At 48.8% G+C, this 14,783-nt stretch overlaps 1 protein-coding gene across 2 annotated transcripts in view; it reads left to right on the forward strand.

The window, feature by feature from the left end:
• Window positions 1–1,194: 1,194 nt before the first annotated feature.
• The window catches only part of PARM1 (prostate androgen-regulated mucin-like protein 1), a 38,405-nt gene continuing 24,816 nt past the window's right edge, over window positions 1,195–14,783 (forward strand). Inside the window, exons 1-2 of one of the 2 annotated variants that reach the window (XM_038759323.1) lie at window positions 1,195–1,239; window positions 12,724–12,805. In XM_038759323.1, coding sequence (XP_038615251.1) covers window positions 1,195–1,239; window positions 12,724–12,805 — 127 coding nt within the window. Of the gene's footprint in view, window positions 1,253–12,723; window positions 12,806–14,783 lie in introns of both variants that reach the window. The other variant, XM_038759324.1, reaches the window with a different exon arrangement.

The following is a 14,783-nucleotide window of genomic DNA, read 5'->3' on the forward strand; positions in this document are numbered from 1 at the left end:
AGCTTCTTTTGGGCAGGAAACAGAACTACCAACTCCGTTGTACTCTCCCCAGTGCTTAGTATAGAGCAGGAGCGTTGTCTATTGAATAGAACCTGGGCCTGGGAATTAGCGGGATGTGGGTTCTAATCCTGGCCCTGCCACTTGTCTGCTGTGTGACCTTGGACAGGTCATTCACTCCTCTGAGCCTCAGTACCCTCATCTATAAAAGAGGGATAGAGACTACGAGCCTTATGTTGGACAGTGACTTTGTCCAACCCCATTTGCTTATACCCACCCCAACACTTAGTACAGTACCTGGCATGTACTAAGAACTTAACAAATAACGCAATTATCATTATTATTATTACAGTGTTCTGCTCTCACTAAGCGCTTGATAAATAGGATTGACTGAAGAGATAGGTCTCTTCCACGGCCCCCAGTTTTCCCAAGCAATAACATAATATTAATAATAATAATGGCATTTATTAAGCGCTTACTATGTGCAAAGCACTGTTCTAAGCGCTGGGGAGGTTACAAGGTGATCAGGTTGTCCCATGGGGGGCTCATAGTCTTAGACTGTGAGCCCACTGTAGGGTAGGGGCTGTCTCTATATGTTGCCAACTTGTACTTCCCAAGTGCTTAGTACAGTGCTCTGCACACAGTAAGTGCTCAATAAATATGATTGATTGATTGATTCATCCCCATTTTACAGATGAGGGAACTGAGGCCCAGAGAAGTTAAGTGACTTGCCCAAAGTCACACAGCTGGCAGTTGACGGGGCCGGGATTTGAACCCATGACCTCTGACTCCAAAGCCCAGGCTCTTTCCACTGAACCACGCTGCTTCCCCATGCCAACTGAACAATGGTTGGGGGGGCGGGGGGGGATCAACGTCAGACTAAGTGGAAAAAACAGAAATTTTACCTCAGACTATTTACCACAAAATTACCAGAGGTCCTGGCCCCTGCTGCTACTGGAGGGCAGTGCCAGAGGAACAAATTCTGTCACAGATATAATGATGTTTATCTCCGCTGCTTATCTTCGAAGCCAGTAGCACTGACCCTAAGGTCCCAGGCTCAATAGCATAATGATTTCTATTCCAGGAAGGGATCGATACGGAACAAATTGTTCTAGCCGAGAGCTGGGGATGCCTGAAGTACTTGCAACAGGACTGATCTAGTTTAGTCTAGAGCTTCCGCGAAGAAATGGATTGTGGATGATGAATAAATGGAGCCCTACTTTCACCGCCCAAGGGCAAATGGTAGGATATTTTTGTACGTATCATTAAATTATATATTATAAATTATTCTTTTAAGTTGACATCTGTCTTCCCCTCTAAGATGTCAGCTGGTTGTGAGCAGGGAATGAGTCCGTGAATTCTGTTGCCTCTACTCTCCCAAGTGCTTAGTACAGTGCTCTGCACATAGTAAGCGCTCAATAAATACCGTTAATAATAATAATGATGGTATTTGTTAATTGCTTACTATGTGTATGTGCCAAGCACTGCTCTACGCACTGGGGTAGATACAAGGTAATCAGGTTGTCCCACAATTGTTCACAGTCTTAATCCCCATTCTGTAAAATGGAGATGAAGACTGTGAGCCCCCCGTGGGACAACCTGATCACCTTGTAACCTCCCCAGCGCTTAGAACAGCGCTTTGCACATAGTAAGCGCTTAATAAATGCCATCATCATTATTATTATTATTTTACAGATGAGGTAACTGAGGCACAGAGACTTGCCCAGAGTCACACAGCTCAGAAGTGGCAGAGCCGGGATTTGTAAATGGGTTTGTTACTACTTTAAGGTTTTAGGGGGTTTGCAGGTCATTTTTACAGTGAATTATAGACGGACCACAATTTTCGTTGAAAAGCAATGCATCAAAAAGCACACATGCCAACCTAACCCCTCTCAGCAACCTTTCAGCGAGACACAGGGAGAGGAAAGAGGAGCTCACAGTTAAAAATGATCAGCATTGTGCAGTATCCATTTTATAGGTCCCAGAAAGCTTACATTGAGAATTGGTCTGAGCAGAGTCTAGCCGGGATGTGGAAAGTCAAACGTTTAATGGGAATCAGAAGAGTTGAGGGTGTTGGTGAAACTTGAGTTGGCTCAGTCCCAAATCTAATCCTCAAATTTCTCAGGACAAAACCTGTGTCCATCCTGGATCCACGGGGACAGATGGTCAGCCTTCTTGTAGCCCACTGTCCAATAAACTTGCCTCCTGCCCCTGGGTACATTCAGAATACAATAGCATTAAAAAAGTTTAAAATTGCCCTAGTTTAAGCCAGGACCATTTCGAGATGTCTTCAGAAAAGTTCAAGGTGCTAAATACTGATCCTCATTCTTCTTTTCAGCTCATAGCTTTAAAATGCTGAGGCTGAGTTTCCAAAATAAACCCCCAAAAGATCTAGGGGTCTGAGTAGACCTCCAGCTTTTCCTAGGAATCAGCAATTAAGCGCTTAGTCCAGTGCTCTGCACACAGTAAGCGCTCAATAAATCCAACTGAATGAATGAATGAATGAATGCAGCATTACTGTTAACATAGCAACATCATGCTGGGGTGCATAAATGGAATAAAGAGTTTGTAATAGTAATAATAATGGCATTTATTAAGCACTTACTATGTGCAAAGCACCATTCTAAGCGCTGGGGAGGTTACAAGGTGATCAGGTTGTCCCACGGGGGCTCACAGACTTCATCCCCATTTTACAGATGAGGTAACTGAGGCACAGAGAAGTGAAGTGACTTGCCCAAAGTCACACAGCTGACAATTGGCGGAGCTGGGATTTGAACCCATGACCTCTGACTCCCAAGCCCAGGCTCTTTCCACTGCGCCTCACTGTTTCTCTTCATCATCAATCGCATTTATTGAGCATTTACTATGTGCAGAGCACTGTACTAAGCGCTTGGGAAGTACAAGTTGGCAACATCTAGAGACGGTCCCTACCCAACAGTGGGCTCACAGTCTAAAAGGGGGAGACAGAGAACAAAACCAAACATACTAACAAAATAAAATAAATAGAATAGATATGTACAAGTAAAATAAATAAATAAATAAATAGAGTAATAAATCTGTAGAAACATATATACATATATACAGGTGCTGTGATTCTCTTGAATCAACTAGATTCAATCTCTAGAATCAATCAGATCTCTAGATTTGTAGACTCAACACGATAATCCCTTTCTTCTCCTCAGGACGAGGCACAGGATTTGACATACCACAGATCAATCAATCAATCAATCGTATTTATTGAGCGCTTACTATGTGCAGAGCACTGTACTAAGCGCTTGGGAAGTACAAATTGGCATCACATAGAGACAGTCCCTACCCAACAGTGGGCTCACAGTCTAAAAGGGGGAGACAGAGAACAGAACCAAACATACCAACAAAATAAAATAAGTAGGATAGAAATGTACAAGTAAAATAAATAAATAAATAAATAAATAAATAGAGTAATAAATATGTACAACCATATATACATATATACAGGTGCTGTGGGGAAGGGAAGGAGGTAAGACGGGGGGATGGAGAGGGGGACGAGGGGGAGAGGAAAGAAGGGGCTCAGTCTGGGAAGGCCTCCTGGAGGAGGTGAGCTCTCAGCAGGGCCTTGAAGGGAGGAAGAGAGCTAGCTTGGCGGAGGGGCAGAGGGAGGGCATTCCAGGCCCGGGGGATGACGTGGGCCGGGGGTCGATGGCGGGACAGGCGAGAGCGAGGTACGGTGAGGAGATTAGTGGTGGAGGAGCGGAGGGTGCGGGCTGGGCTGGAGAAGGACAGAAGGGAGGTGAGGTAGGAGGGGGCGAGGTGATGGACAGCCTTGAAGCCCAGGGTGAGGAGTTTCTGCCTGATGCGCAGATTGATCGGTAGCCATTGGAGGTTTTTGAGGAGGGGAGTAATATGTCCAGAGCGTTTCTGAACAAAGATAATCCGGGCAGCAGCATGAAGTATGGATTGAAGTGGAGAGAGACACGAGGATGGGAGATCAGAGAGAAAGCTGGTGCAGTAGTCCAGACGGGATAGGATGAGAGCTTGAATGAGCAGGGGAGCGGTTTGGATGGAGAGGAAAGGGCGGATCTTGGCAATGTTGCGGAGCTGAGACCGGCAGGTTTTGGTGATGGCTTGGATGTGAGGGGTGAATGAGAGAGCGGAGTCGAGGATGACACCAAGGTTGCGGGCTTGTGAGACGGGGAGGATGGTAGTGCCGTCAACAGAGATGGGAAAGTCAGGGAGAGGACAAGGTTTGGGAGGGAAGACAAGGAGCTCAGTTTTCGACATGTTGAGCTTTAGGTGGCGGGAGGACATCCAGATGGAGATGTCCTGAAGGCAGGAGGAGATGCGAGCCTGGAGGGAGGGGGAGAGAGCAGGGGCAGAGATGTAGATCTGGGTGTCATCAGCGTAGAGATGATAGTTGAAGCCGTGGGAGCGAATGAGGTCACCAAGGGAGTGAGTGTAGATTGAGAACAGAAGGGGACCAAGCACTGAACCTTGGGGAACCCCCACAGTAAGAGGATGGGAGGGGGAGGAGGAGCCTGCAAAAGAGACTGAGAAAGAACGACCGGAGAGATAAGAGGAGAACCAGGAGAGGACGGAGTCTGTGAAGCCAAGGTCAGATAACGTGTGGAGGAGAAGGGGGTGGGCCACAGTGTCAAAGGCAGCTGAGAGGTCGAGGAGGATTAGGACAGAGTATGAGCCGTTGGATTTGGCAAGCAGGAGGTCATTGGTGACCTTTGAGAGCGCAGTTTCCGTGGAATGAAGGGGACGGAAGCCAGACTGGAGGGGGTCGAGGAGAGAGTTGTTGTTGAGGAATTCTAGGCAGCGCGTGTAGACAACTCGTTCAAGATCCTCAGTACAGTGCCCTGTGATATTGATGAGGAGGAGGAGGAGAAGGAGGAGGATTAAATACTGACCAATCCTGTCCCGTAGGCTTACTAAGAGATGAGGACTGCTTGAAATGGGTTTAGAGAAGAGCAAGTCTCTCCACCATTTAGAGAAGCAACATGATTTAGTGGAAAGAGTCCAGAAAGAGTCCAGGCCTAAGAGTCACCTTGAGCAAGGTGACTACCAACTACCAACGTTAGAGAAGCCGCGTGGCTCAGTGGAAAGAGAACGGGCTTTGGAGTTCGAGGTCATGGGTTCGAATCCCAGCTCCGCCACTTGTCAGCTGTGTGACCTTGGGCAAGCCGCTTAACCTCTCTGTGCCTCAGTGACCTCATCTGGAAAATGGGGTTGAAGACTGTGAGCCCCCCGTGGGACAACCTGATCACCTTGTATCCCCTCAGCGCTTAGAACAGTGCTTTGCACGTAGTAAGCGCTTCACAAATACCATCATTATTATTATGGAGAAGCAGCATGGCTCAACAGAAAGAGCCCGGGCTTTGGAGTCAGAGGTCATGGGTTCAAATCCCGGCTCTGCCCAACTGTCGGCTGTGTGACTTTGGGCAAGTCACTTCACTTCTCTGGGCCTCAGGCACCTCATCTGTAAAATGGGGATTGAGACTGTGAGCCCCCCGTGGGACAACCTGATCACCTTGTAACCTCCCCAGCGCTTAGAATGGTGCTTTGCACATAGTAAGCGCTTAATAAATGCCATTATTATTATTATTATTATCATCCCCTGCACTTAGAACAGTGTTCTGCACATAGTAAGCGCTTAATAAATACCATTTTTTTTAAAAAAAGTCGTTTAACTTCTCTATACCTTAGTTTCCTCAACTGGAAAGCTCCTCACTCTGGGCTTCAAGGCTGTCCATCCATCCCCTGGCCCCCTCCTCCCTCACCTCCCTCCTCTCCTTCTCCAGCCCAGCCCGCACCCTCCGCTCCTCTGCTGCCACTCACCTCCTCAGTGGGCCTCGTTCTCGCCCATCCCGCCATCGATCCCCGGCCCACGTCATCCCCCGGGCCTGGAATGCCCTCCCTCCGCCCATCCGCCAAGCTAGCTCTCTTCCTCCCTTCAAAGCCCTACCGAGAGCTCACCTCCTCCAGGAGGCCTTCCCACCCTGAGCCCCCTTTTTCCTCTCCTCCTCCCCTTCCCCCCCCGCCCTACCTCCTTTCCCTCCCCACAGCACCTGCATATATGTTTGGACAGATTTATTACTCTATTCATTTTACTTGTACATAGTTACTATTCTATTGATTTTATTAACGATGTGCATATAGCTGTCCCCCATCTAGACTGTGAGCCCACTGTTGGGTAGGGACCGTCTCTATATGTTGCCAATTTGTACTTCCCAAGCACTTCGTACAGTGCTTTACACACAGTAAGCGCTCAATAAATACGACTGATCGATTGATATAGCTATAATTCTATTTATTCTGATGATTTTGACAGAGTAATAAATGCATACATTAATTAATTAAATTAATTAATTAATTAATTGATTTATCAATAAATGCATGCAAACATATATACATCTTCCATACTCACTGTCTTCATCTACCTCATCCCTGCTCACACTTTTCACTCCTCCTTAACTAAATTTCTTGCTGCCCTCACTCTTGACACTGCCAACTCCCCCCAACCCATTTCCCAGGCTCAGCCCCCACCCGAAATTCCATCGGAAAGCGTTCAATAAATCCCACTGATGTATGAGCCCGAGGACTGCCTGTAGTATCCAAACAAATTCAGTATCCCAAACACTGGCCAAATCACTTTACTTCTCTGTGCCTCAGTTACCTCGTCCGTAAAATGGGGATTGAGACTGTGAGCCCCACATGAGATAAGGGACTGTGTCCAACCCCATTTGCTTGTATTCCTCCCAGTGCTTAGTACGGTGTCTGGCACATAATAATAATAATAATAATAATAATAATAATAATAATAATAATAATAATGGCATTTATTAAGCGCTTACTATGTGCAGAGCACTGTTCTAAGCGCTGGGGAATTTACAAGGTGATCAGGTTGTCCCACGTGGGGCTCACAGTCTTCATCCCCATTTTACAGATGAGGGAACTGAGGCCCAGAGAAGTGAAGTGACTTGCCCAAAGTCACACAGTTGACAAGTGGTGGAGCCGGGATTTGAACCCATGACCTCTGACTCCAAAGCCCGTGCTTTTTCCACTGAGCCACGCTGCTTCTCTAAGTGCTTGACAAATACCATGATAATAATAATAATAATAATAATGTAATATATAATTATTAATTGTAATATATTATATATATAATTATATATTATTATTATTATTATTATTATTGGGTCTTTCCCTCTCCTTCTCCCTCTCCCTCTTCCTCAATCAGTCCTAGTCCTTCACAGCGCTCAGCAGATGCTCTATGCTCCCCTTGGCAAAAGATCATTATAGTATTTTTATTAGAATATTTGTTAAGCACATACTATGTGCGAGGCACTGCACAAAGCACTGGGGTAGATACAAGGTAACCGGGTTGCACATGGTCCCTGTCCCTGTCCCACATGCTGCTCACAGTCTCAATACCCATTTTACAGATGAGGAAACTGAGGCACAGAGAAGTAAAGTGGCTTACCCAAGGTCACACAGCAGGTAAGTGGTGGCGCTGGGATTAGAACCCATGACCTAAGCTTAACTGGAAAGAGCCCGGGCTTTGGAGTCAGTGGTGATGGGTTCAAATCCCGGCTCCGCCAATTGTCAGCTGTGTGACTTTGGGCAAGTCACTTCACTTCTCTGGGCCTCAGTTCCCTCACCTGTAAAATGGGGATTAAGACTGTGAGCCCCACATGGGACAACCTGATCACTTTGTAACCTCCCCAGTGCTTAGAACAGTGCTTTGCACATAGTAAGCGCTTAATAAATGTCATCATTATTATTATTATTATTACTACTGAGCATACGCCATGTGCACAGCACTGGTACTAAGAGCTTGGGCGAGTACGGTAGTGTTAGTAAGCATGACCCCTGCCCTCATGGGACTTCCAGTCCAGCCGGGAGAGATGGGGAGGAGGAGGAGGACGGACATTAAAAAACATTACGGACAAGGCGGGAGGGAAATGGGTAGGAAGACAGACTTGTGAGTGCTTAAACAGTAAGGTGTGTAAGACCCGCCACTTGTAGCCCCCTGTGTCTGAACTCTCTGTTTCCCCACTTAATAATAATAATTATTATGGTATTTGTTAAGCACTTATGTGGCTCAGTGGAAAGACCCCGGGCTTGAGAGTCAGAGGTTGTGGGTTCGAATTCCAGATCCGCCGCTTGTCAGCTGTGTGACTTTGGGCAGGTCACAACTTCTCGTGCCTCAGTTCCCTCATCTCTAAGACTGTGAGCCCCACGTGGGACAATCTGATCACCTGTATCCTCCCCAGCGCTTTGAACGGTGCTATGCACATAGTAAGTGCTTAACAAATGCCATCATTATTATTCTTCATTCATTCATTCAATCGTATTTATTGAGCGCTTACTGTGTGCAGAGCACTGGACTAAGCGCTTGGGAAGTGCAAGTTGGCAACATATAGGGACAGTCCCTACCCAACAGTGGGCTCACAGTCTAGAAGGGGGAGACACAGAACAAAACAAAACATATTAACAAAATAAAATAAATAGAATAAATATGTACAAATAAAGTTAGTAAATAAATAAAGTAATAAATACATACAAACTTATATACATATATACAGGTGCTGTGGGAGGAAGGGGCACAATACTTACTATGTGTCAATGCCATGTCTGTAGTTACCTCCTAAGAACTACAACAATGATAATAATAATGGTATTTCCTAAGTGTTACCTATCATGCCAAGCATTGAGCTGTGAGCCCACTGTTGGGTAGGAACCGTCTCTATATGTTGCCAACTTGTACTTCCCAAGCGCTTAGTACAGTGCTCTGCACACAGTAAGCGCTCAATAAATACAACTGAATGAATGACTAGAAGCTGGGGTAGATAGAAGATAATCGGATTCTTCATTAATTGAATCCCCATTTTGCAGAGGAGGAAGCGGAGTGACTCGCCCAAGAGCTCTCCTTAGCGCTTAGTAGAGCCCTCTGCATCTGGTCAGAATCCCCATTTTGCAGAGGAGGAAACTGAGGCCCAGAGAAGTTAAGCGACTTGCCCAAGGGCCCAGAGAAAACCAAGTGTGCCGTGGCCCAGTCTTGGGTATTTGTACGGCTCTGGGGGGGGGGGGGGGGGGGGGTGGACTAAGTGAAGTACAGCGCTTAGAACAGTGCTTTGCACATAGGAAGTGTTTAACAAATACCATTATTATTAATGGACAGTCCCCAAGCGTCGTCGTCACTGGGCTGGCCCTGAAGACCCCCTCTTCTGCCTCTGGCCTGACACTCCCTCCCTCAAATAAAGCAGGCACCTGCCCCCCTCCACTGGGAGGGGGGGAGCATCTCCATGAGAAGCAGCGTGACTCAGTGGAAAGAGCCCGGGCTTGGGAGTCAGAGGTCATGGGTTCTAATCCCGACCCCGCCACTTGTCGGCTGTGTGACTTTGGGCAAGTCGCTTCACTGGGCCTCAGTTCCCTCATAAAAATAATAATAATAATAATGGCATTTATTAAGCATTTACTATGTGCAGAGCGCTGTTCTAAGCTCTGGGGAGGTTTCAAGGTGATCGGGTTGTCCCACGGGGGGCTCACAGTCCTCATCCCCATTTTACAGATGAGGGAACTAAGGTTCAGAGAAGTGAAGAGACTATGAGCCCGTTGTTGGGAAGGGACGGTCTCTATATGTTGCCAACTTGTACTTCCCAAGCACTTAGTACAGTGCTCCGCACACAGTAAGGGCTCAATAAATACGATTGAATGAATGAATAATAATAATAATGGGGTTTGTTAAGCGCTTACTATGTGCAAAGCACTGCTCTAAGCGCTGGGGGGGATACAAGGTGATCAGGTTGTCCCACGGGGGGCTCACAGTCTTAATCCCTATTTTACAGATGAGGTAACTGAGGCTCAGAGAAGTTAAGTGACTTGCCCAAGGTCACACAGCAGACCTGTGGCAGAGTGAGGATTCAAACCCATGATCTCTGAGTCCAAAGCCCGGGCTCTTTCCACTGAGCCACGCTGCATGAATGAATGACAAGTGGCGGAGCTGGGATTTGAACCCATGACCTCTGACTCCAAAGCCCGAGCCCTTCCACTGAGCGGCACGGCGCGGCTTCTCTGTCAAATGGGGAAGAGGACTGTGAGCCCCACATGGGGCCACCTGATCACCTTGTATCTCCCCCCGTTCATTCATTCAATCGTATTTATTGAGCGCTTACTGTGGGCAGAGCACTGTACTAAGTGCTTGGGAAGTACAAGTTGGCAACATATAGAGACGGTCCCTACCCAACAGCGGGCTCACAGTGTAAAATGGGAATTAAGACTGTAAGACCCCCGTGGGACAACCTGATCATCTTGTAACCTCCCCAGTGCTTAGAACAGTGCTTTGCACACAGTAAGCATTTAATAAATACTATTATTATTATTATTATCTAGTAAGTACTTAAATGCCAATAATAATAATGATAATACTATAACTGTGGTAATTCTTATCATGCGCCAACACAGTACTATCAATCAATCGCATTTATTGAGCGCTTACTGTGTGCAGAGCACTGTACTAAGCGCTTGGAAAGTACAAGTTGGCGACATATAGAGACAGTCCCTCCCCAACGGTGGGCTCACAGTCTAGAAGGGGGAGACAGAGAACAAAAGCAAATATATTAACAAAATAAAATAAATAAAATAGATATGTACAAGTAAAATAAATAGTAATAAATCTGTACAAACATATATACATATATACAGGTGCTGTGGGGAAGGGAAGGAGGTAAGACGGGGGGGATGGAGAGAGGGACGAGGGGGAGAGGAAGGAAGGGGCTCAGTCTGGGAAGGCCTCCTGGAGGAGGTGAGCTCTCAGTAGGGCCTTGAAGTAAGATCAATCAATCAATCGTATTTATTGAGCGCTTACTGTGTGCAGAGCACTGTACTAAGCGCTTGGGAAGTACAAGTTGGCAACACACAGAGACAGTCCCTACCCAACAGTGGGCTCACAGTCTAAAAGGGGGAGACAGAGAACAAAACCAAATATACAAACAAAATAAAATAAATAGAATAGACACGTACAAGTAAAATAAATAAATAAATAAATAGAGTAATAAATCTGTACAAACATATATACATATATACAGGTGCTGTGGGGAAGGGAAGCAGGTAAGATGAGGGGATGGAGAGGGGGACAAGGGGGAGAGGAATCAATCAATCAATCAATCATATTTATTGAGCGCTTAAAGTGTGCAGAGCACTGTACAAAGTGCTTGGGAAGTACAAGTTGGCAACATATAGAGACGGTCCCTACCAACAGCGGGCTCACAGCCTAAAAGTGGGAGACAGAGAACAAAACCAAACATACTAACAAAATAAAATAAATAGAATAGATATGTACAAGTAAAATAAATAGAGCAATAAATCTGTACAAACATATATACATATATACAGGTGCTGTCGGGAAGGGAAGGAGGTAAGATGGGGGGATGGAGAGGGGGACGAGGGGGAGAGGAATCAATCAATCAATCAATCATATTTATTGAGTGCTTACTGTGTGCAGAGCACTGTAGTAAGCGCTTGGGAAGTCCAAGTTGGCAACATCTAGAGACAGTCCCTACCCAACAGTGGGCTCGCAGTCTAAAAGGGGGAGACAGAGAACAAAACCAAACATACTAACAAAATAAAAGAAATAGAATAGATATGTACAAGTAAAATAAATAAATAGAGTAATAAATCTGCACAAACATATATACATATATACAGGTGCTGTGGGGAAGGGAAGGAGGTAAGATGGGGGGATGGAGAGGGGGACGAGGGGGCGAGGAATCAATCAATCGTGTTTATTGAGCGCTTACTGTGTGCAGAACACTGTACTAAGTGCTTGGGAAGTCCAAGTTGGCAACATATAGAGACGGTCTCTACCCAACAGCGGGCTCACAACCTAGAAGGGGGAGACAGACAACAAAACCAAACGTATTAACAAAATAAAATAAATAGAATAGATATGTACAAGTAAAATAAATAGAGTAATAAATCTGTACAAGCATGTATACATATATACAGGTGCTGTGGGGAAGGGAAGGAGGTAAGATGAGGGGTACGATGGGGAGAGGAATCAATCAATCATATTTATTGAGTGCTTACTGTGTGCAGAGTACTGTACTAAGCGCTTGGGAAGTACAAGTTGGCAACATATAGAGACGGTCCTTACCCAACAGTGGGCTCCCAGTCTAAAAGGGGGAGACAGAGAACAAAACCAAACGTACTAACAAAATAAAATAAATAGAATAGATATGTACAAGTTAAATAAATAAATAGAGTAATAAATCTGTACAAACATATATCCATATATACAGGTGCTGTGGGGAAGGGAAGGAGGTAAGATGGGGGGGATGGAGAGGGGGACGAGGGGGAGTGAGAGTAAGAGTTGGAGTTGATACAAGATGAACAGGGTGAACACAGTCCCCGTCAGAGCCCAAGCAGGCTGGAGAGCAAGTACTGACTCCCCATTTCACAGCGCTTAGAACAGGGCTTGGCACGTAGTAAGCGCTTAATAAATGCCATGAGGGTTCTGCCGATCGTTGGGCTGCCGTCCTGGTGGTTGTGGGGGCGGAGAGGGCCGGGGCCAGCCGGGCTGGGGCTCGGCCCTTCGCTTTGTCCCCTCGGTGGGAGGGACTTGGGGCCCTGTGGAGGTGGGCCGGCCAGCTGCCCGACCGCTCCTCTGGCCCTCCTCCTCCTCCTCCTCCCCCTCCTCCTCCTCCCCCTCCTCCTCCTCCTCCTCCTGCTGCTGCTGCCCAGGCCGGTCCAGGGAGGTGGCAGCGGGGGACCATGCTCTGCAGCCGGGACACAACTCTCCTCGCCCTCGGCCTCCTGGCTGCAGGTACCGCCCGGGGGCGGGGGGATTGCCCCTCGCCGGGGGCAGGGCGAGGGGCCGGAGGGGCGGGAGGGGCGGGGGGCCGCTCGGCGGCAGGGCCAGGGATGGGCAGGGGGCAGGAGGAGGGGGGGAACCGGTCCTAAGTGGGGCAGGGAAAGGGGCAGGGGCTGGGACAGGATGGGCAGGGGCAGGGAAAGGGGCAAGAGGGGTGGGGGACCGCTCAGCAGCAGGGGCAGAGATGGGCAGGGGGCAGGAGGGGGGGGGGGGGAACCGGTCCTGAGCAGGGCAGGGAAAGGGGCAGGGGCTGGGACAGGGGTGGGCAGGGGCAGGGGAAGGGGCAGGGGCTGGGACAGGGGTGGGCAGGGAAAGGGAAAGGGGCAGGAGGGGTGGGGGACTGGACAGCAGCAGGGGCAGAGATGGGCAAGGGGCAGGAGGTGGGGGGGACCCGTCCTGAGCAGGGCAGGGAAAGGGGCAGGGGCTGGGACAGGGATGGGCAGGGGCAGGGAAAGGGGCAGGGGCTGGGACAGGGATGGGCAGGGGCTGGGACAGGGGTGGGCAGGGAAAGGGAAAGGGGCAGGAGGGGTGGGGGACCGGTCAGCAGCAGGGGCAGAGATGGGCAGGCGCAGGGCAAGGGGCAGGAGGAGGGGGAGACCGGTCCTGAGTAGGGCAGGGAAAGGGGTAAGGGTTGGGACAGGGATGGGCAGGGGCAGGGAAGGGGGCAGGGAAGGAGCAGGAGGGGGGGGGGGACCGGTCAGCAGCAGGGGCAGAGATGGGCAGGGGGTGGGGGGGGGGGACCGGTCCTGAGCAGGGGAGGGAAAGGGGCAGACGCTGGGACAGGGGTGGGCAGGGGCAGGGAAAGGGGCAGGGAAAGGGGCAGGAGGGGCAGGGGACCGCTCAGCAGCAGGGGCAGAGATGGGCAAGGGGCGGGGGGCGGGGGGGGGACCGGTCCTGAGTGGGACAGGGAAAGGGTCAGGGGCTGGGACAGGAAGGGGCAGGGGCTGGGACAGGGATGGGCAGGGGCTGGGACAGGGATGGGCAGGGGCAGGGAAAGGGGCAGGAGGAGGAGGGGACCGCTCAGCAGCAGGGGCAGAGATGGGCAGGGGCAGAGAAAGGAGAGGAGCAGGAGTGGAGACCCCACGCGGGGTAAATGCCCAAATACCCAGCCCAGGAGAGGCGCTCTCCTCACCCGTGTGTGTGTGTGTGTGTGTTGTCTCGTCGTGGGCAGGAATGGGGCTATTTGTCGTTCTGTTGGACTCTCCCAAACGCTTAGGCCAGTGCTTTGCACACAGTAAGCGCTCAATAAATACGACTTAATGATGAAGTGAATGGTCGGTCGTTCAGCCCTCCCCCCACATATCCGCCGTCTCTATATGTGACCGTCTCTAGATGTCTTCTAGACTGTGAGCCCGTTGTTGGGTAGGGACCGTCTTTATATGTTGCCAACTTGGACTTCCCAAGCGCTTAGTACAGTGCTCTGCACACAGTAAGGGCTCAATAAATACGATTGAATGAATGAATCCGCCAAACTAGCTCTCTTCCTCCCTTCAAAGCCCTACTGAGAGCTCACCTCCTCCAGGAGGCCTTCCCACACTGAGCCCCCCTTTTCCTCTCCTCCTCCTCCCCTCCCCACCGCCCTACCCCCTTCCCCGCCCCACAGCGCCTGTCTATATTTGTCCATATTTATTACTCTATTTCTTTTATTAATGATGTGCTTATGTTTAGAATGCTATTTATTCTATTTATTTTGACACCCGTCTCCATGTTTTGCTTTGTCGTCTGTCTCCCCCTTCCAGACTGTGAGCCCGTTTTTGGGTAAGGACGGTCTCTCTCTGTTAGCTTAGCGCTTAGTCCAGTGCTCTGCACACACTAAGCGCTCAATCAATAGCATTGAATGAATGAATGAAGTGTGAAGCCGAGAGTCAGCTTGCCCTCATCTTTTAGTGGGACCTTTAGGGAGTGTCTATGGGGGGTGTCTATAGGGGGT

Source organism: Tachyglossus aculeatus, chromosome 17 (assembly GCF_015852505.1).
Source record: "Tachyglossus aculeatus isolate mTacAcu1 chromosome 17, mTacAcu1.pri, whole genome shotgun sequence".
Taxonomy (NCBI): domain Eukaryota; kingdom Metazoa; phylum Chordata; class Mammalia; order Monotremata; family Tachyglossidae; genus Tachyglossus; species Tachyglossus aculeatus.